This window comes from Cyrtonyx montezumae, unplaced genomic scaffold (assembly GCF_038088225.1).
Source record: "Cyrtonyx montezumae isolate F1298 unplaced genomic scaffold, pur_monq_1.0 scaffold_13, whole genome shotgun sequence".
NCBI lineage: Eukaryota > Metazoa > Chordata > Aves > Galliformes > Odontophoridae > Cyrtonyx > Cyrtonyx montezumae.
In genome coordinates, this window is record NW_027071859.1 from 5,646,347 (window position 1) to 5,668,430 (window position 22,084).

A 22,084-nucleotide genomic window follows, 5' to 3' on the forward strand; every position below is an offset into this window, starting at 1 on the left:
AGCAGAAGCTTTGGGGTGAGCCCCAGTGTGACACAGCAAGCACCTCAAACACCCTTCTCTATGGGAACCAATCCTCATGATCGTGCTGTACCCCAAAACCTCTCCCCACTGCCTCCACCCTGAACTTGCCATGATTTCCTGATGCTCTTTGAAAGGCAAAGCACAAATACCTGCAAATAGTTCTTCTAGCAAGTACTGCAGTGGGAACAGGGAGAGTGGCACCTTGCACAGATTTGGGGGTCAGCAGGGCTTTAGGGATGGATATTAGGATACTCAGGCTGGATATTAGGAAACATTTCTTCTCTGAAAGAGCAGTGATGCACTGGCAGACTAACAAGGGAGGCTGCGGAGTCACTGTCTCTGGAGGTGTTTAAGAATTGTGGGGATGTGGCACTGATGGACGTGGTTGCTGGGCATGGTGGGGTGTGTTGGAGTTGGACTTGGGGATCTTGGAGATCTTCTCCAACCCAAATGATTCTATGGTTCTATGACCCAGAGGTGGACAAGGGGCACACTACAGGGTTTGAGGGTCCAACCTGAATTCTTTTCCAGGAGAGGGGGACGTCAGCAAGCAGAGGCACAGCAGGACTTGGTGCATGGTTTATCTCAGCCAGCGCGAGCAGCGTTGTGGGAAGATGCTGGGGAAAAGCCCAAACCGTACGATTTCCAACTCAAGCACAAACCGAACAAATAATTTGTTGCTGTTGTCATTTACACAGAGCAGCTTGGAGAAAACTCAGCTGGAAAAGGCCCCGTTCTCTCAGCCGGTTTGTGGCACTGATGGCTGTAGGCACAGGGACCCATCCCTCCCATGCTCCCCAGGCTGGGGCTGGGCATGAGAACCAACCCGACGCACACCCGTCATTAAATAAACTCTTCTATATAATGTACAAGGAAATGCAAACAGTCCCTCCAGCGAGCCCCTCTTGGGAAGCCAGCTCCCCTGGTCACCGTACCCCCAGCTCCTGGCACTGAGCAGTGGGGTGTGGGTCCCTGGTTGGTTGTGCTGCCCCTGGGAGGGGCCATAGGACGGACATGGGGACCCGTTGGATGGACACATGGACCCACTGGACAGCTCCACAGGCCCACAGGTTGGACACAGACCCACTGGATGGACACACAGCCCCACTGGTGGCCACCAAGCCAAAGCGACCTTTGTCCACCCTTGGGGACAGCCAGGCCACCCCCAGTCCTTTGGAGGGATGCGTCACCAGGCACCTCCTTTCTTCAGAAGACTGACGAGATGATGCTAAAGACACAAGCAGCTGCAGGAGGAGGGGGACAGGGAGGACAGGGCGGCGAGGCCACAGGAGACACACAGAAGCCAGCTCATCCACACCGCTCTCCTCCCATCGCCACCAACCAATGCGGCGCTGCCTCTCCTCTTCTCCTTCCCCACCCCTTCAACTTCCCTCACTCCAAGCACAGCTTCACCAGGTTGGCCTGGACCTTGGCTTGGTCCACAGCATCCAGCAGGTTCTTGGCATCCACGGCCAGGGTGTGGGAGGCTGTCAGCATCTGCCTCTTGCACTCCTCACTCAACGAGGTGACGGCGTTCTGCTGTGCCAGACGCATCTTGTTGATGAGCTCAGCCAAGTCCTTGTTGAGCAACTTCTGGGTCCCTTCGATCTGGATGTGACATGCAGAGGTTATAGGGGTTCGGGGACACCCCTTCCCCCATCCCAAGCCCCAGAGGGCATGCTGCAGCCCTACCTCGGTGCGGGAGGTGGCGGGCAGAATGGGCAGGATCTCATCCACGCTGCCGATCAGCTTGCGGAGGGACAGGCCCACGTTCTGTGGGGTGAGTGATAAGGTTAGGATGGCTCCAGGCACAGGGCAGTGGTGCATAGTACCTGATGCTGATTTAAGGATTCCAGTGGGGAGGGAGGTGTGGGGAGAAATGCTCCCCATGGACCCAAGGATACAATGGATGAATGGGGCATAATGGAATTGACAACTGGACATGAAGAAATAACAAGACAGGCTGGAAATGCTCTCTCACTGACTCAAGGAAGGAGCAGGATATGTTGGAAGTGCTCCCATAGCTGACTCAAGGATGCCACAGAGGATCAGGGTATACTGGAACTGATCTACATTGACTCAAGGACCCAATGGAGGAGCTCGACATGTTGGAAACGTTCCCACTCTTGACCCAAGAACCCAACGTAGCATGCTGGAATTGCTCCCACTACTGACACAAGGACTTAATGGAGTAACACAGTATGTTGGAATTCCTCCCACTACTGACACAAGGACTTGCTGGAGGAGCAAGATGTGTTGGAAATGCTCCTCCATTGACACAAGGGGACAAGGAAGGAGCAGGGCATGTTGGAAATTCTCCAGTGATTGACCCTAGGAGCCACTGGAGGAGCAAGACATCCTAGAATTGCTCCCACCATTGACCCAAGGACCCTGTTTATGAGCAAGGTGTGTTGCTATGCTCCCACCTACACGTTAGTCTTTCCAAGCAAAAGATTTTTGGTGTGAGCTGCACAGCAGACTGATTCCCATCACCCTCTCTAATCCCCTTGAAAGGCCTGGCACTGCTCCTTTGCTTCCCCTACCTTCACCACGAGGATGTAGCCCTCTGGGGGCAGAAGGCTGATCTCATTCTTCAGCTGCAGGACAGCCCTCACCAGGTCCATGACGTTGCTGTACACCGTGTCATCCGTGCGGTCCAGGTTGGCAGTGGGGGCTGGCTGAATGGACTGGCAGAGAACAGGACCACGACGGGCTCAGGACAACAAGGAATCAAGGAGGGAATAGACCAACATCCATGGGGAGTCCGGGCTGGTCTCTGCACCCCAGACTCATCCACCTCCCACCCATGACTTGGATTCTCTTTAGTTGGTTCAGAAAGTCTCATCTTGCAGATGAATAGAAGTAAACTGTGGCAGAGGAAGACTTGGACCATAGTGGCCCTGTCTGAGGAGGTCTTACCTGTGCCCCAAGTCTTGGAGGCTTCTGAGGAGGGCCCGTGAACTCCGCTACACCATCAGTAAGGAAAAGGAAGGAGAGTTAATCTGGCTGCTCCCTGGACACGCATGCATGTCTCTAATGCCCCACACCACTCAGGGCACCCTAATTTGACCCAACTGTGTGCCACCTCCCCTCCACCATCAGGGCAAGGAAAAGGGGGTGCCGGCAGCTCAGCCCCCCACATGTGGAACAGGCAGAGCCCTCGGGGCAGGCAGAGCCACTCCTGGCGATGATCTGGGATTGCTGGAACAGGGCTGGTGCAAAAGACAGCAGGGACACTCACTGTAATCCGTCTCCTTCTCCTGGAGCAGCTGCAGGGAAAGAAACAGCAGCAAATGAGAGGTAAGAAATCCTCACCAGAGGAGCAATAGTGGAGGAGGCATCGAGTGGAGGCATCCCCATCCCAAGGGGCTTCAGGGCACAGGTTTGGACTGCATGCATTGCAGCCTGTGAGGAGTTTTGGACTAGTTTTCTGAAACTGAGGCACGAGGATGCCCCAGCGTGACAACTGAAAGCAGTTTGACCCCAACAATCCCTAAATGCTTCCAAGAGCAGGGCTGGAAAAGGGACATATCTCCTGCCCACCCGCAGAAGGGCCCCTCTGCAGATGAATGCCCTCAGCAGGGTACGCCGGGCCTGGCAGCACTCACCAGAGCAGTGTTGTTGTTCATGAACACTGTCGGGTCCTGCAAAGGGGGGAGAAGTTTTGTGAGAGGTGATGGGAAGAGAAAGATGAAGGAAAATGGGGGGAAGGAAGAAACACATGGGTTGACCTCTAAAGAACTGTCGTCGTCCCCCTCCACTCCCTCCATGGCGAAACTTTCCCAAATTCTGATTCTTTCATTCCAATTTCCAAATGTAAAAGAAGTCCTCCCCTCTTCACTCTGCCCAACACCATCCAGGAAAATCCATCTCTAATCTCCAGAGACTGTTCTCCTGCTTCCAGGAGACCCCAGTGCATATCCCAGGGGCATAGCCCATCTCTGCAACCCCACAGCCCCTCCTGTCCCTGCCCCCATCCCTTCCATAGGGCACCAGGACCCCCCAAAATGCTGCTACCCCCCAAAATGCTGCTGCCCCCCAGAATGCTGCTGCAGCAGCAGAGCTGGGCATTGCTCCACGGCTGCGTCAGCTGTGCTAATAAAAGATCTCCCATCTCACTGCTGCTGGTGCATTAGTCACGCATTAGCTACCTTGACGCCGGCTTTAAAAAGCATTATAAAAGCTCAGAAAGACGCAATTGCGTTTAAAAAACTGCACAGGTGTCAAAGTGTTTGCTTCCCATCACAGCTCAGCGAGGCACAGAACACAGAGTGGGTTGGTGACAAGGGGCCAAGTGGTGCCAAGTGGCACCTCCAGCTGTGCACAAACCGCCAGAGCTGCATGAGTGCTGCAAGACCTGCAGCGTGCTGCAACTGTGGCTCAAATGCACAAAGCAAGCTGCAGCTCCTCCACCTCCACGGCGAGCGCCCTGCCTGGAGTCTGTCCCCACCCCAGTGTCACCCACCAGGGATTTCTCCTCCTGCCGCAGCCACTGGTAGTCCTCCACCATCTGCTTCTGCTGCTTGTCCAGCACCTGACGCATCTTCAGCCTCTCCATCTCCCACAGCTTCTGCGCCTCCTCCCTGCTGCTGGGACGCAGGAAGTCTTCCTCCTGGTGCACGGAGCAGGTAGAGATGGGGGGGCTCAGCACCCGGGGTACCCCCATGTGGTTTTGGCACAGCTCTGCACATGCAATGCCATGCACGGGCCTCCTGGGCACGCAGCTCAGCACCGGAGCAGTGCATTGTGCCCACGGTGCAGGTGCTCGTGGTGCTGCGATTGTGCCAAACCATCCAGCAGAGCATCGTCAGATGCAAGACAACACCTTCCCCTGATTTCAGGGCCATGCAGTGGTGCTGAGGTGCCAAACACCAGGAGACAACGCTGCAGCTACCCATCCCCAGAGCGCCCCGGCTTGATTTCGGGGACATCCTCCACCACCACACCTCCACCTTGGTGTGCATGCATATGCAAACATCACGGCAGCCCTTCCAACCTCAAGTAGCGCAGTGCAGGGTCAGGCACACAGCTGGAAGCAGCACAGGCAGCAGTGCCAAGCACAGAGCATCCCCCCGCCGAGCCCCCTCATCGGGGCGGTCCTCGCGACGCCCTCTGCTCCTTCTCTTACCCGCATGCTGTGGCGTTTGAAGACGTGGTGGCGGTGGAGTGGAGGGGTGTGCAGGGAGCTGGCTGGAGACTGGTACTCGGCGGGGCTGGTGAGGGTGGGTGAGCTGGCACACAGACCCTCGGGCACCTGTGGCAAGGCGGGCACAGGACAAAGCCATGGGAGCGGGCGGACAGACGGACACATGGACAGAGCAAAGAGTGTGGGACAGCGGCTGTCGCAGCAGGACGTCACACAGGAGCAGCATAGGACCTTCTTCTCCACGTGGTCTGCTCGCAAAACCTGCCCAAACCCCTGCCTGGCCCCAAAAAGCATCCTGATGCTCCACAGAATGGTGGATCCACGTTCCTGCAGTGCTGAGGCGAACTGCAGGTGATCCACGTTCCTGCAGTGCTGCCAAGCATGCACACAGGACTGCGAGAGCATTGCCAACGGGGTGGGGAAACATTGCCAAAGGGATGGGGGGAGCTTTGCAAACTGCCCTGCCCTGGGACAAAAGCCACTCTCAGAGCTCTGAGGCAGGGACAAGGCTGAGCCTGAAGCAGCACGCTGTTCTGCTGGCACTTGTTGGCTCTGACACCTAAAAGCCACCACCTTTGAGGGCTACAGCTCCAGGCATGGCTTTCTGGGGCCAAGTCTTCATGTATCCCATGGGTTTCTCGGGGCACACAGCCTTACCTGGAACTGCAGCTTTGGTGCGAGGAGGTTGTTCTGGGGTGGAGGTTTGTATCTGGGTCTGCTGGGCTGTGGGAGCAGAGGGAGAGAGGTGAAGGGAGTGCAAGCCTGGAGACATCCACATTTTGCCCCACAGCATCCTGCCCAAGTCCCACCTTGGGAGGTGGCTCCTGGGAGGACGGCGGCTCCATGATTTTGGGAGGTCGGTGGCGGTTGTTCCGCTCCTGCTCCTTGGCCAACTCCTTCTCCATCAGGTAAATATCACTGCAGGGGGAGAGGGAGGGGACCTGAGTGCCGTGCCCCAATGCATGGGATGAGTGGGATGGGTGGGTGGAGGAGGCAGGCACCCCAAAATCTTTCCCATCACCTCAAGCTGCAAACCAGGTCCTTGAATTTGGGCCTCTCGTTGGGGTCGTAGTCCCAGCAGCGCGTCATCAGGGTGTAGAGGATGGGTGGGCAGAGGTCGGGCTTGGGCAGGCGGTCACCCCTCTCCAGCACCCCGATCACATCCTTGTTCTCCAGCCAGAAGAAAGGCTGCCGGCCATAGCTCAGGATCTCCCACATGCACACGGCTGCAGGGCACAGGGGAGAAATCACAGACAATGCCAGAATGATCACCCAGGGGACCAGCCCTTCACCCTGGTGACAGAGCCAGGCTCTGGATATTTGCAAGGAGTACAGTTTAACCCTGAGCATCTCAAATTCAGAATGGACTTAATGATGGTTGGAGCATTTTGAACGCAGGATGCCCCCAGTGCTGGTTAAGCATCTCGAACGAGGGATGTCCCCAGTCATTGGTGAGCATCTTGAATTTGGGATGCCCTCAAGGGTGGTTGAGCACCTTGACTGTGGGATGCACCCAATGGTGGTTGAGCATCTCCAGTCTGGGATGCCCCCCAGAAATGGTTAAGCGTTTTGAATGCAGAATGCTCCCAATGATGACTGAGCATCTCAAATCCAAGATGCCCCCAGGGATGGCTGAGCATCTTGGATGTGGGATGCTCCCAGTGGCAGCTGACATCTTGAATGCAGGATGCTCCCAATGATGGTTGAGCATCCCAAATTCAGGAGTTGGAACTGCAAGAGGTTCTGCTCCAGGAGCCTTTGAGTTATCACCACTACACCAGAGCAGGATGTGTCCCCTGTGCACCATGATGCTGCCCCAGATGTGTGCAGGACCCATCCCACCTCCATCCCACTGCATACCAAACATCCAGACGTCGCTGGCTGTTGTGAAACGTCGGAAGTTGATGGATTCAGGGGACATCCATTTGATGGGGAGACGGGTGACGGACGCTAGAAGGACAGACAGATGGCAGCCATGCTCATGGCTGCAGACAGGCTGGTGCAAGCCTACATCCCCCACTGCTTTACCTTTATAGTACTCCTCGTGCTCAATGTATCTGGAGAGCCCAAAGTCGCCCAGCTTCACGCACTCTGGGGAGGCCACCAGGATGTTCCTTACCGCGATGTCCCTGCAAGAACAGACTTCTGACTGGGGACTAGGGTTGGACCATGACACCCAGAGAAACCAGCTCCTCTGGATGCCAGACAAGTCTGGAAGGGATGCTGCCAGCCCCTGCTGCTCCCACCCCACCTGTGCACACAGTTGATGGCCTCCAGATACGCCAAGGCTTTGCTGATCTGAAGGGCATACAGGATGAGCGTGGGCACAGTGAAGCAGTGCTTGTTCTGTTCCAGGTATTGGCCCAGCTGCAAGAGGGCAGGGGGGGGCTCAGGGGCTGAAAGGTGGCACAGAGGTGGGGGGCACAGCCCCCAGCAGCATCAGCCCCCGCACCTCCCCATAAGGGTACAGCTCCATGATGATCCAGGTGGGTTCTTCCTCCACAATGCCGATGAGCTTCACGATGTGAGGGTGGTCCAACTTCTTCATCAGCACTGTGGGGAGACCCTGCCTCAGGTTCCCTGCCATGGGGCAGGGAATGTCTCTAGCAGCCCCAGCCCCACCAGCGGTGCAGGAGCAGCTCCATGCCATGAAGCCAGAGCCAGAGCAGCAGGAACTGCCAGGGTGCTCCTACTGTTCACAATGGGGCTCCAATGGGTTTACGCACAGGTGGTGCCCACCTGCCCTCACACAAAATTCCAGCAGATTTCTTCCCCCAAAAGACAGGTTTTTGGGGAAACCCTGACACAGCAGGGAAGGTTTGGGACCCCTTCCTCCTCCCACTCTTCTCTGCACTGCAATGGCATACCCGCCTCGCTCAGGAACTTGTCCTTGTTCTCAGGGCTGCAGTCCTTCTTGCACGTCTTCACAGCCACGTTCACCCTCTCCCCTTTCTGCAAGCAGAGATTGGATCAGCTCAACCTCACTCCCCCCAGGCACAGAGGAAGTGGGTGGGGAAGAGGCAGTGCCGTGCACCCACCGGGTTGGTGTAGGTGCCCTCATACACCTCGCCGAAGAAGCCTTCCCCCAGGATCCTGCCCAGCGTGATGTCCTCCCGGCAGATCCCATAGAGCTGGGCTGAGAGGAGAGGACCAGTGGGTGCTGAGGCATGGGGAGATGCTCACACCCCTCCCTATGCTAAGCAGGAGGTTTTGGGTGCACTTCTGGCTTCACCATCCCTTTGGTCAAGACAGAGCACCATAGGTCCTGCTCCATCATGTGTACCTCCAGGAGGGAAGGTAGGCAAAGTGGGCAAAACCTAGCACACAGATCTGGTGGGGTTGGGGTGGGAAGTTGGGATGGACAAGAGGAAAGGGAAAACAGGGAGATGACGGGCGTAGGTAAATGAGACGATGGACACAGGGAGAAGAGATGAATGGCACAGGGAGATGATTGGTGTGGGGATTGGAGATTACGGGTAGGGTGAGCAGAGTGAGAAAAAACTGGCCCCCACATTTGGACACTGTTGGAGATGGGGTGGGAAATTGGGGTGGGCAGGAGGAAGGAGAAAATAAGGAGATGGCGGGCATAGGGAGATGGGAGATGGGCATAGGGAGAGAAGACTGTGGGCACAGGGAGATGGGCCAATGGGTGTAGGGAGAGAAGATGATGGCTAAGATGGGCAAAGTGGGTGAAACGCAGCCTCCCAGATTTAGGTATTGGTGAGGATGGGGTGGGAAATTGGGGTAGGTAGGAAGAAGAAGAAAATAAGAATATGGGAGTAAGGAGGAGATGGATGCAGGGACACTGAATGACGGTTGTAGGGTGATGAGATGATGGATAAGGTGGGCAGAATGGGCAAAACCAACTTAAGGCACTGTTAAGGGTGGGATGGGAAACTGGGTTGAGAGTGAGAGAACAGGGAAATGGTAGTTGGAGGGAAATGAGCAGAAGGGCACTCGGGGTGACACCCACCTCCAGATCTCGGGCGTGAGGACTCATCAGGGATTTCAGCGTAAATCTCGGAGTCTAGGGCAAGAAGAAGGCAGCAGGCAGTGATTCAATCAAGGGGAAGCAAAGTGCCCATCCCAGAGCCCCTCACCCATAATCAGTAGAGAAGAAGGGGATCCCCAACTCACCCACGCTGAGGCTGTCAGACACAGTAGAGTGCCGCTCCTCCAAGTGTCTGTGGGCAGGGGGAGGTTGGGGTCAGCAAGGAGGGCGCAGCAGGGCAGGGTGGGGGTCCCAGCCCCGCTGCAGTACTCACGGGATGGGGATCCGTGGCAGGCTGCTCCTCTTCTCCCTCTCTGCAAAAGGACAATGGGCAGTCACCTCCCAGCTGTGCCATGCACCCCAATTGGGGTAGGGACTCCCCTGTGTTCCCCCATTCAATGCAGACAAGGAGCAGACACCCCCCTGCTCCCCAGCAGCTTCCCATGGTGTTTGGGAAGGTGTTAGGCCAACCCTTGCTATAGAAGTGCCACCCCTTGGCTGGAGGTGAATTGGGCACAAGGAAGCATGCAACAAGTGTGCAGGGTCTCAGGTTGGGCTAATGGCTGGGAAGTTGTGAATGATTCTGTAGCTTTGGGGAAAGCCCTTGGGATATGGGAGGAAGGCATGGAATGGGGCATGGATGGGCTGCCAATGGGGCTTGATGGGGATATCCATGGCAGGGAGATGTCTGCACCTATGGTGACCCACAAAGGACCCACCTCTCCTGGGGAAGACGATGAGGGATGTGTCCAGGCCCCCCTGCAGCCGGCAGTAGCCATCAATGAGGTCAGCCATGTTCTCTGCCTCGGCCAGAGATGATGTCTTGATGGCCAGGGACTGGGGCAGGCAATGGAGATGAGTGAGAGGCTGTTTGTGGCCTCCAAAACCTGGAGCCCAGGGGATGTCCCCTCTCTTGCACCTCAGGATGATTTGGGTACCACCCCTCCCACACCCCCACACCCCACAGCACCATCCCAGCCAGCACCCATCTGCAACCCCATCCCAGGCCCTTCTGTTGAGGCCAGAGCATCCCCATGGCCATGGCTCCAGACAGGAGTCTTAACCTTAACTCTAACCCTAACCTAGCCCCCAGTGGGAATGGTGCTGTCTGCTACAGGGACAAGACACCATCCCATGGCCATCCCCATCCCACCCACAAAATCCTGCAAATGTTCCCCTCCCAGTGCCAGGGCTGCCTCACCTGCGGGGTGCCACTGAGCCCCAGCTGCAGCACAGCCCGGCCCTCCTCCACGCTGGAGCACTTGATGGATTTGATGTGCTTGAACTCAGCCAGGCAGGTGGGCTGCAGGCAAAAAGTACTGTCAGACCCCAGATTTTGCTCTGTGGGCATCCTCACCCCTCAGTGCCCCCCTACCTTGGCTTCCTTGCTCGTCATCTGCCGGATGCCCTTGGGCCCGATGACCAGATCCACCGTGATGTTCCACCCTTGCTGTGCACAGAGGACAGAGGGAGGATGAGCATTTTAGGGGGATTTTCCCCAAACCCAACTCTCCCCTACCCACTGTGAGATGCAGCACACACCCACTGAGATTGCATGGGTGCAGCAGCAGCCCCCGCAGTGCCCCCAGCCCCCCAAAAAGCCCCCAGTGCACCTCTCTGTGCACTCACAATGAGCTCGCAGCGATAGCTCTCCTGGTCGATGTTGGCAAAGGTGGAGAGGGTGTGCAGGAACTTGAGGATGCACTCGTCCTCCCGCAGCAGCGCGTACTGCTGGAACGTCTGCTGGATCATCTTGCGGAACTGCTTGGGCTGCAGGCAGAGCAGGGACAGCGCTCAGATGCAGATATGCACTCGCAACCACGCATGTGCACACTTGTGAGCAAGCCAGCACGCTTCCACGTGCACCTGCAGCCTCGGGTGTGAAGGAGTGTGGGCAGATGGTCACGCAGCACGTGTGTGCACACGTGTGAAGTTGTCTATGAAGTGATAGGGCAAAGCCACCGTGTGCAGAGGTGCACAGCCGTGCAAACCTACGTGCACACACACGCAGAGCAACCCCCAGACACCGACACGTGCACACACCCAGCGTGCACCCAGAGCTGCACGCAGACACGAAGCCATCCCCATGCGCTCGTCCCTCACCTTCAGGTTCTCCTGCATCTGGCTGGGGAAGAACAGGTCCAAGCCCACCTCCTTCCTGCAGAGCAGAGACCATGCACATGTCAAGGGCCACGTGCAGACCGATAACGTGTTGGGGGCTGCAGCAGCAAAGCAGGGGATGCACGGTGCAGCGGGGCTGCTCCCAGCACAGGGGTTGCAGGATGAGCCGTGCCTACTCACTCCAAGAACTCAAAGTTGGACTTCTTATCCAGTGCATTTTGGGGCATGTCCTTATAAAACCTCCTGCAGGAAGGGAATGATGTCACACAGCTGCTGGTGCATCCTCATGCATCCCTGCTCCATGTGCTTTCCCCCAGGGCTCTGCCCCCCGAGCTGAGTGCTGGAAGCCCCTTCCTGCTCCCTCTCCCCAAGCACCCAGCAGCACGTACCTGAGCTCCAGGCAGCCCAGCTGCAGGGCCATGCCCTCGCTCACCTTGCTGGCGTAGTTCTGCATGTACTCGCTGCGGAGCTAATGGGGAAAAACAGAGCTCAGGAGGTGTGGGGTGGGGCGGGGATGCTCACGGGGGTGCACATGCTTTGGGATCCCTCCTTGGGGTGCTCTGGGCTGGGGGAGAAATGAAGCCCAGCGATGCCAGGGGTGGGTAGGGGGCTCTGGAGGACCTGCTGGTAGAAGTAGAGCAGCGTGGTCCTGTCCTCTAAGAAGCGTTCCACGTAGTCCTCAGGCAGATAGCGGATCTGCAGGTCATACCTGGGGGCACAGCACAGCCTCACTGAGCTACGAGGGGCACACAGAGGGACCCCCAGCCCACATCCAGGTCCCCATCCCATATACCTCCACTCGGCCTCCAGGTGCAGGCACTCGTACTTCTCCTGCACCTCGCCTACCGTCAGCTCGGGGTGCAGCCAGTGGATCTCATCCGACTTGACGTGCTTCAGGCGCAGCCCATAGCACTCAGCCAGCTGGATGTCCGGCCCGATGCGGCCGCTCACCAGGATGGATCTGATCACCTCCTGGGGACAGGGAGGGGACGAGAGAGGCTCAGAGCCCTGCGGCTGCTAAGGGCTGTCCCCTCCGTTGCTGTGGTTTCACCCTTACAAAGCAGCGTGTCCTCTCATGCACATCCTCTCAAAGACAAACTGCCCTGTGGAAACATTTCCCCTTCCAGTCCCTGCTCTAGGACTAGAGCCCAAGCCTTCACATTCTGCATGCGAGCCAACAGAACTCAGAAATGAGAAGGAAATGCAGTACAACTGCAAACCCACAGCTTCTTTGCAAGACCACAGCCTCTGCAATCTCCACCTGAGGCTCCTGAGATGTCTCTACTCTGCACCAACCTGCAGCCTGCACACATCTCGACTAAGCGAGCTGGTATGTTGCAGAGAGGGGTAAAAGCCTGACCAGGTTGTTTCCACCCTCCTATCCCTGATGTATAGAAGGCAGAACATCGGACATCCTCAGGAGAGTGTGGGACAGCAGGGATGCTTTAGGATGAGAGGTGATGGTCTCAACTTGCACCAAAGGAGGTTCAGGTGTGATATTAGGAAAAAATCCTTCTCCAAAAGAGTGGTGATGCATTGGGATAGGCTGCCTAGGGAGGTAGTGGAGTCTATCCCTCGAGAAGGAGCTGGGGAGGTCTCAGCATCTCCTCACAGACATGGCCCTTGACATGAAGACACCACACCACGTCTGCAGCGAGATGCTGAGACATCTCCAACCCCTTCTCCACCAGGCCTTTGGGGTGGGGGGCACATGAGGGCTGCTGCAGGTCCCAAGCCTCCCACTGAGCTATGACACCATCATAACCCTCCATGTATCCCAGGACATGGTTTAGTGGGCATGGTGGTGGTGGGCCTACAGTTGAACTTGATGATCTTAGAGGTCTTTTCCAACCTTAATGATTCTGTGATTCTATTTAGGAGCATGGTTCAGAGGGTATGCTGGGGATGGGTCAACGGTTGGACTTGGTGATCTTGAAGGTCTTTTCCAACCCCAGTGGTTCCGTGATTCTACACGAGTGGGCATAGTGGTGATGGGCTGACAGTTGGACTTGATGATCTTAAAGATCTTTTCCAACTTCATTGATTCTATGTCTACTCGATGGCATGGGAGCTGCTCCTTGCTGGCCAAAAAGGGGCCTACTGTGCTGCTGGTCATGTCTAGACCATCTTGCCCTCCAGCTTTTGGAGCCATGATTCTATGGGTGCTCACACTGCCACCAGATGGACAAAAGTTCCCCACCGCCCTCCCCATCCCCATGTGCCCTGTGCCTACATACCCGGATCTCCGTCGTCACGGGGCATTTGACCAGCTTAAAGTTCTTGCCCATGTTGAAGCTGTTGCTGTAGAAGCACACCTTGAGGATGCGCATCTCCTCCCTGTCCACCTCCAGCGTCCCCATGCCCAGGTTGGCCTCCAGTGTCCCGGCCAGGCTGCGGAAGGAGCTGCTCCTCGGGCGGCCCAGGGGCTCAGGGAGGGCTGACATGCTCATGGCTGGGGGGGTGCTAGGGGCCGAGCATCCCTTCCCTGTGGGGAGACATGGCTGCGTCACCAGGCGTGGATCTGGGGTGCGAGGGGAGGGGTAGGAAGGAGGAGATAATGGAGACAGAGACAAAGGAGTGAGAGCAAGGGGACATCTGGAGCAACACCTCTGCGTTTGTTTCATATTCAGAGCAATATCTCTGTGTCCGTGTCACCCCCAGAGTAATGGCCCTGTGTCTCCAGCACATCCAGAGCAAAACCTTTGCCTCCAGCACCATCAGAGCAATGTCCTTATGTCCCCATCACCTCCACTGCAACACCCTTATGTCCCTACTGCCCCCAGAGCAACGTCTCTGTGTCTCTGTCACCTCTGGAGCAATGGCTCTGTGTCCCCATCACATCTAGAACTATGTCCCTATCTACCCAAAACCCCCAGAGCAATGTGCTCACATGTTCCCAGCACCTCTGGGGAGCAGCTCTATGTCCCTGTCACCTCCAGAGCAATACCTCTGTGACACCATCCCCCCCAGAACAACACCTTTTCAACCCCATCACCCCCAGAGCTGTGTGCCGATGCGTCCCCACCCCCATTAGCTGGGAAAATTAATCCCCCCTGCTCCGGCATCCCACACCCAGCCCCTCACTCACCCCCAAAATCCAGGGTGTGCCTGTGCGTGCTCTGCAGTGTGGGACAGTGCAGTGTGACCCCCCCACCCCCGGAAGAGCTGCATTTAGCAGAGGGCTTTTTGCAGAGATCAGAGCGAAACGGGGCAAGCAGCCCGGGCTCATCAACACCCGGAAGGGCGATAGTTATTTCTATTGATTGGCTCTTTTATTTTTAGAGGACACACAACCTAGAAGCCTGCTCAGAAACATCCCTCGGGCCGGAACGTATGTGGTTTGGCTTTTCATTTTGCTGAGAACAACTGGAAACCACATTTAGCCTGAGTCGATCGAAAAGATCCCGAGCAGGACTCGATTTGCCTCCTTTATTATTATTATTATTTTTCTGTGGGGATTTCTGGGCTGTGAGCAGGGCACAAGGGATGGCAAAGGCATCACTTGCCCCATCCCATTGCAAGCAGCCGGGCTGAGGCTGGGCACACTCAGCACATGTATGTCCCCATGAAACGACCAACATGGAAGTTCAGCCCTGGGGCCTCTCCCTCCCTGAGCTCAGCCCTCTGGTTACTCATTAAACAGGACCAGAGCTGTTTGCAAACAGGAGCACGGGTGGCCCACGGGTCACCCCAGGTCCACTGCAGGGAATAGCCCCGGGGAGGGAGTCCTAGGCATGGGGAAGGGGTGAGAGGGCAGGGAGGGCACAGAGGATGGGATCTGTGCTGGGGTTATGCCCTGCAGCGGGTCATACAGGGACACAGAGGCAGGTGGGTGACAATGGGACCTGGAGGCAGAGGGGAGACATGGAGACCTGCACATTGCTGCAGACAGGGGACAGGGTGGGGGGCACCAGCGGGGTCTGTGCTCTTCCCCATGGAACCACAGGGTTGTGACACCCGCTGGCGCAGCTGGGGACAACATGACAGCCACCCCAAGGTGCCCCAGGGGATGCAAGCAGGGGGCAGGCAGCATTTCCCAGGGCCTGACTTGGCTCTGGCTGTGTCACAGTGCAACCACATCCCAGGAGGGCACTGGCACATGCTTTCACACCAGGTAATTTCTCATTGCACAAAGGAGGCTCTTGCAGCACTGGCCAGTGGCTTCCTGCTCACCGTGCTGAAAGCAGCTGTTGGGTTGAGCAGAATTAGCAACCCGCAGCCTGGCTCTCAGCTTCATTCTTGTGGTTTGTGACAAAAAGCTCAGTGCACAAAAGTCACGCCTCTCCTCCCAACCTTGGCTTCTCTCCTCGCCAAATTTGTCCACGCAGCATCACCATCCTCACCCAACGCACCCTGCTGCGTGGGGCTGACCCAATGTCCCCTTCCCCGGAGCACCCCATGGGGCACAGCCCCATGAAAACCTGACCATGCACAGCCCTTTGTGTGGAGAAGGGACCCCAACCATATCCCCACACCCCCACCCCCACCTCACATCGGCACAGTGGCACAGCCCGCAGCAGCACGGCTCTGTCCCCAGTGCAGCAGTGGCATTTGGAGACAGCCCAACATAAAGGGACAGAGATGACCATGAAATGCATCCACCACCAAGCCCTGTGCCCCCACAGCCCTTTCCCATCCCCTAGCAGTTGGGACACCCCCGACGTCCCTACTGCACTCTGCCCCATACCAGGAAGTCCCTCTGGGTGCTCCCACGCACTCCTAAGGCACATAAAAGTTTCGTGCTCAGTGCTGTTCCCTCCAACCCTACCCCAAATCTCAGCCACAGACACAGAGTGACCCATCCTCACGCACCGGGGATGGGCTGGACCCCCCTGGACCCCAGCTTGGTGTGATGAGTTGGCCCGCTCTCAGCTCGCCACCCACCCCAACACAAAGGGTGAAGGTCTGCGTCCCACTGCTCCCCACGGGGCACCCAGGGCAGGGGTAGGAGGGGGTGAGCAGCACTTACGGTGAGGTGGCCGTCCCTTATCCCCACCCCGAGCTGACGGAGCTGCTGCTTCCTGCTGCGTGTGGAGGCATTTGCATAGCACCCAAGAGGCGGCTCACGCATGTGCCCACGGTGTAGGTGGGGAAACTGAGGCACGGCTCACCCAACCCCACCCCACGTTGCCCTAAACCTGTTGCGTTGCCCCCAACGTGCTCCATTTCCAACCCCTAAGCCTCAGCTTTGAGGCTGTAAGACCCCCTGCTCCCCAAGCACAGGGACAATGAGGACCCTCCCCAGCACCATTTACCTTGTCTCTTCAGCAGGGTCCCGGCTCTGTGTCACGGCGTGGGACAGGCAGGGGGACCCCACAGCTGCCCGCCTCGCCCCGGCCCTGCCCCATCGGTGCAGGTATTTCAGTGACTCATGGTGGATTGTTATGGTTCCGGGGGAGAGAAGAGGCTCCTGCAGGGGTTGAGGCAGTGGCACCTATAGCATTGCACTGCAGCACCCACACGTGGAGGTTGTACCCTATAACCGGGGCTGCACCACCACCCCACACAGCACAGGCTGTGTGCCCCAGTTTCTCCTTCCTTCTTCCAGCCCCGGGGCAGAGGAATCTGAATACTGAGACACACTCCAGTGAACACATGCCTTATCTCAAACGCCTGCTCCCCATATCTGCCCCAATCTGCCCAGCTCCCATCCATCACTTCAGCCCTGTCCCCAGCGGGGAGCAGGATGTCACCCCCCAACCCCCCTCCTCATGCATCCAACCCCAGGTCTGGGGGGTCTGCATCCATCCCAGCCCTGTGATGGGGCAATGGGGAGGAGGAGAGCCCTGGCAGCAACCTCATAAGGCAGCAGTGGTGCTGAGTTCCTGCTGGATGAGTTTGGGGTGCTGGGTTTGTGCCCCATGTGACAGCCTCATCAGAGGAAGAATGCATTTCGCAAAGCAAAGGAAGTGACACATGCAGCAATGGTGGGACAGGCTGGGGGGGGGGGGGGGTTGGAGGGCTGCCCTCTCTGCTCACAGACCCCAGAAACACTTGTAGATCCCAAAACCACTTCTAGACCCCTAAAATGCTTGCAGACAGACAGACAAAAAAATACCAAAAACTCAGCCAGCTCCTACAAGCATCCACTTGGACATCCCCAGCATCGAGAATAGCTCCTAACACTTTTTCACCCATTTGACACTTGGCTTGCTACAGCTGCAGCCCAGGACCCTTCATCATGTCTCCTGTGGAGGGATTAAGCATTCCGCCAGGATGCACCCCTATTTTCAAGATGCACCCCATTCTCAGAGGTGAACCCTTATTTCCAGAGATGCACCCCATTTTCAGAGATAAACCCTTATTGTCAGAGACGCGCTCATATTTTCAGGGATGCACTTCCATTTTCAGAAATGCACCCCATTTTCAGAGAGGTACTTCTCTTTTCAAAGAGGTACTCCCACTTTCAGATCATCATCCCCATTTCCAGATGTGTACCCCAACTTCAGAAATGCGCCTCCATTTTCGGAGACACACCCCCGTTTCCAGAAACGCAGCCCATTTTCAAAGACCCGTCCCCATTTTCAGAGGTGCGCCCCTATTTCCACAGATGCGCCCCGTTTTCAGAGACGCAATCCCGTTCTCAGAGAGGCACTCCCCATTTTCAGAGAAGCACCCCGTTTTCCAAGTGGGAAAACACTGCTGCGGGTGCTTCTGGGTGCAGGCACAGCTCAGGATCCCCAGCCCCAGCTCTGCACCAGGCAGCTGGGTACGGCGATACGTGCAGCGCTGCTGAGGAATCGAAATCGAGACGCTGTGCTGCCATCACGCCCACAGCCGGAGCTCACTGAAGAGGTGACTCAGGCACGGGGGAAAGATCTGCGTGTTCTGTCTGCGCTGTGTTTCTGTCCCAGCAAGGGGACAAGGCAGGGCCATCTGGGCTCCCCATGAGGTTCCCCACCAGAACGTCCCCCCCCCGTGCATGGTAACGGGGAGGAGGCAGCAGGAACATGTCCCCAGCGAGCTGCTGCCAGCTCTCCCCTCGAGGGGGTGTCAAACCTGACCCCGCTGCAGTGCCCACAAAGAGTCCCCCCTAAAACCCTCTGACATCAGCAGCGACTGCATGGAACCTGCAGTTTTCCAGCAAAATTTTGGGTGAAATGGGGCAATATCAATCATTTTCCCCGTTGTACATTTCCAGGCTATGGGGCAGGCAGGACCACGCTCCCAGAGCCCTGCAGGTGTGCCCTAACCCCGCTCCAAATCCCATCCCTCTCACTCATCCTCACAATTAACATTGCAGTTACCACTTGGCCAAGTAATAATGCAACTACCACTTGTCTGTTTCTTGGGTTTCCCTAAGCAAACCGAGGCACAGCAGCGCGGAGCATAAAGGTTGAACACATCAACTGCCCCCAAAATCAGGATGGGGGGTGAGGGGGGTGAGGCTGAGAGCAGCACCAGGACAGCAGCAGAGTTCAGCTGCAGCCTTCCTCATCCAGCACTGCTCCCGCAGCTCTGCCAGCCTAAAAATAACCCCGAGCAGTACTGAAAGCTCAGGGAGGGGAGCGGCTTCCCAGGAACAGGGTGGGCGTATTTCCCGGTAACCTTTCTGCGCCAGAAGGAAGCGGAGGGCTTTGCAGCATCGTTGGTTGGTACGGCTGGTACCGGTCGCTAGGCATCCCCGTCGCCAGGCAACCTGCAGGAACGTGATGCTGCTCCTGCATCCTTGGGGTGGGCAGGGAATGGGGGCACGGGGCAGGAGCCCACCCTGTGCCCCACCCCGCTGCACACACTGCTACAAAACCACACAGCCCCCAGTACCTGTTTCTGGCAGGCCAACGAGTGCTCACACTAATTACACTCCTCATATCCACGCCAACCTCATTAGGGAAACTCATCTCTAAAACTTTTAAACTCCTGGGCAGGAAATGCCATTTTTGGCAGAAATCTCACTGAACAGTGCAAAGCTGCAGCTCCTGCAGCACAGCCCTTCCCCTCCAGCACCAGGAATCTTCAGAGATGAACCTCCATTTCAGAAATGCACCCTTATTTTCAGAGATGTACTCATATGTTCAGAGATGCACTCCCATTTTCAGAGATCCACCCCTATTTTCAGAAATGTGCCTCTGTTTCCAGAGATGCACTCCTATTTTCAGAGATGCACCTCTATTTTCAGAGATGCACTCCTATTCTCAGAGATCAACCCCTGTTTTCAGAGATGCACTCCTATTTTCAGAGAGGCATCCCTATTTTCAGAGATGTACCTCCCCATTTTCAGTGACCCACCTCTGTGTCCAGAGGTGCACTCCATCTGCAGAGTTGCACCCCTATTTTCAGAGACTCATCCCCACTTGCAGATATCCATCCCATTTTCAGAGACACGTTCCCTACCTTCAGAGATGTGCCTCCATTTTCAGAGACAGACCCCCCCAGTTTAAGAGGTGCACCCCTATTTTCAGAGTTGCACCAGCTGTGGCCGCTGGCTGAAGCTTCAGTTGGGACTGGGAGGTTTCCCAGTGGCTCACGGGAGCTGCGCTATGAGCACATCATCATGTTCCTCTTCCTCCTTTGCAGCCTCTTCCCCAAACAGTGGCTGTCCCCTCCTGCAGTGCACTATATGAACAAAACCTCCACGTTTTGTCCCCACAGTTCTATAGGGAAGCCCATCCCTGTGGGTTTTGTGCTGAGCCCCTGGGTTGTAGCCTTCTGCTGCTCCTCAGCGAAGGGGACCCGAGCGTGGCACGCTGCTGCAGGACGGAACATAGCAACACTTCCCACGGAAGGTTCACATCTATTCCTCGTGAGTAATAAGTGTGCCAGAGAAAAAGCAGCATGATTCAGATGGCACTTCCCCAGCCCCCACTGCCTGCACGAGCCTGAGCATGGAGCTCTGAGCAACAGCTGAGCACGAAGGCATGGAGATGCAGAGCCTGGGGACAGCAGCACTGCGCCCCATTTGGGCTCCACCAACACCATGGGCTCGTGCATCCTCCCCTGTCCTTTGCTGACAGGGATGCCTGCAGCCCCCACCCGGCTTGGATGCTCCTGCATGGGCATTGCTGCACTGTGCATCCAGCCCCACGCACTCAGGCTGGATGCTGTCCATGAACTGCACTGCCATGCACTGCGGTAGGTGGAAATGGGATCATTCCTGGGGTGTCTCTGCTCCTTGCCAATGCTTTGCTCCACTCTTGCAGCACTTCTGCTCAGGAAGCTCTAGGACAACCCTGGCTGAGCTCTGCCCACCCTTCACATAGCACCAGAGCCCCATGCCTGGTGCTCCATCTCACCCCCTGCTCTGGACTCGTCCTCCCATCCCTGGCCCAACACTCAGGCACCCCACTCTTGAGACACCCAGCAGCAGGAGATGCAGGCAGTTCCCCACAGCACCATCTGTATGGGGCCAGGATTGGACGAACAGCGCATCCTGCTTGGATGATCTATCCCAAACCCAACGGCGACGGAGAAACTCCACAGAGCAGCACCCAGAGCAGCCCGCAGGCACTCACTGTTGCATCATCCCCTCTCTCCCTCCCAGCATTCCCATCCCCAGGGCTCTCCCCGTGATGACAACGCTGGCACACACCGTCCAACCCTTGGGCAAACATCTCCCGCCCCGCTGTGGCCCAGCTTGCCCCGAGCACCGAGACGCAATGTCCTGTTCCCACTTTCTGCCCTCAGCTCTATGCTTCCCCCATCTTTTCTTGCACTCTGCTCCCCAAAGCAGGCAGTGCCGCTCACCTTGGCTCTGCCTTCACCCCCACCAGCCCTGGGGCAGCGTGTCCCGTGCTGGAACCAGTGTAGAAACCACTCCTCCCCACCGCCCGCTTCCGGATGAGGCCGCGATGCCGGGAAGGAAGAGGAAGGTGGGAGGCGAGGAAGGCAGCGGGACCCCTCACCTGCTCACTCCCTTGACCCCGTAACAGGTTGGGACAGGTTGGGAATTTGGGCACGGCGCCCAGCGTACGGGGCTTCTCCTACCTGGGAAGAGCTGGCAAGCGGCCCCCATGGAGCCCGGCACTGCGCAAGGGGCTGAGGAAGGAATGAGGATGGTGCAAGAGCCACTGTGCCAACGTCCGGGGCAGCGGGGAGGGCTCTGACAGCACCGCCACCCCCAGCACACCACCCTGTTCATGGGGTGCATTGGGGACACCCCAGTACCTGAGCCCCTCCACAGACACAAAGCAGCACGCAGCCCCCGACCCCACAGTCTGGAATTTGGGGGTGTTGGGTAGCGAAAGCTGGAGGAGGAGGAGGAGGAGGAGGAGGAAAGGGGGAAGAAGTGGGGTGCTCCCCTTTCCCACCAGGATGCAGCACCACGGTCCCAGCAGTGGGGTGCTCTGGGGGTGGTGGGCACTGCCGTGCTGGCTGGTTTCCACGCAGGAAGCTGAGCACGGTGGGGGGAAGCAGCAGGACGAAGCCGCAGACGGGCAGTTCCCCAAAACCCATATGCAGACGCCTTCCCCTCCGCCTGCAGCTCCGCAGACCACAGGCACGGCACAGCTGCAGGCAGCAGCCACGGGGCAAACGGGTTCTTACTGGGAATTCCCCTCCCCAGCCACCTCCCGCCCCATAGCGGTTTCCCTACGTGAAGGCGAGCTGGGTGGTGGTGTAGGGAGGGGTGATGCTGCCCCTGCTCCCATATGGTCCCCACTCAGTGCTCAGAGAGTCCATGCAGGCTGCACCCCACTGCTCAGCCCCACAGTGGGGAACAGAAGTGTCCCCTGCTGTCCCAGCCCTGAGATGCAGCACAGCTCCTCTGGCTGCAGCTGCCAGACACAAGCTGAGCACCCCACAGCCAGGTGCTGAGGGACCCCTTTGCACCCCAAGAGATGGAGGAAAGGTTCCTGGGGACCACAGGG

At 57.3% G+C, this 22,084-nt stretch overlaps 2 protein-coding genes across 8 annotated transcripts in view; both read right to left on the reverse strand.

Annotated features, from left to right (window-relative positions):
• CLU (clusterin) overlaps positions 1-22,084 on the reverse strand; it is a 212,328-nt gene that overhangs the window by 128,646 nt on the left and 61,598 nt on the right.
• Positions 585-21,249, reverse strand: PTK2B (protein tyrosine kinase 2 beta). 7 transcript variants are annotated; one of them, XM_065730558.1, is made up of 30 exons: positions 21,204-21,249; positions 13,517-13,764; positions 12,073-12,251; positions 11,901-11,988; positions 11,669-11,748; positions 11,460-11,522; positions 11,262-11,316; positions 10,788-10,928; positions 10,534-10,608; positions 10,360-10,461; positions 9,878-9,995; positions 9,433-9,472; positions 9,305-9,351; positions 9,141-9,194; positions 8,206-8,303; positions 8,035-8,119; positions 7,620-7,720; positions 7,419-7,534; positions 7,196-7,296; positions 7,028-7,117; positions 6,189-6,393; positions 5,977-6,085; positions 5,825-5,890; positions 4,487-4,633; positions 3,624-3,665; positions 3,263-3,281; positions 2,941-2,987; positions 2,565-2,708; positions 1,714-1,794; positions 585-1,629 (listed from the first exon to the last, which is right to left on the reverse strand). In XM_065730558.1, exons 1-30 carry the CDS (start codon positions 21,229-21,231, stop codon positions 1,414-1,416), a joined length of 2,985 nt encoding a protein of 994 aa, XP_065586630.1. In that variant the 5' UTR covers positions 21,232-21,249; the 3' UTR covers positions 585-1,413. The 7 variants fall into 7 exon arrangements, with proteins under 7 accessions (XP_065586630.1, XP_065586624.1, XP_065586625.1 ...); XM_065730552.1 differs by lacking the exons at positions 585-1,629; positions 1,714-1,794; positions 2,565-2,708 and adding an exon at positions 5,150-5,275 and having other exon boundaries at positions 2,947-3,290; positions 3,630-3,665; XM_065730553.1 differs by lacking the exons at positions 585-1,629; positions 1,714-1,794; positions 2,565-2,708; positions 21,204-21,249 and adding exons at positions 5,150-5,275; positions 20,964-21,050 and having other exon boundaries at positions 2,947-3,290; positions 3,630-3,665.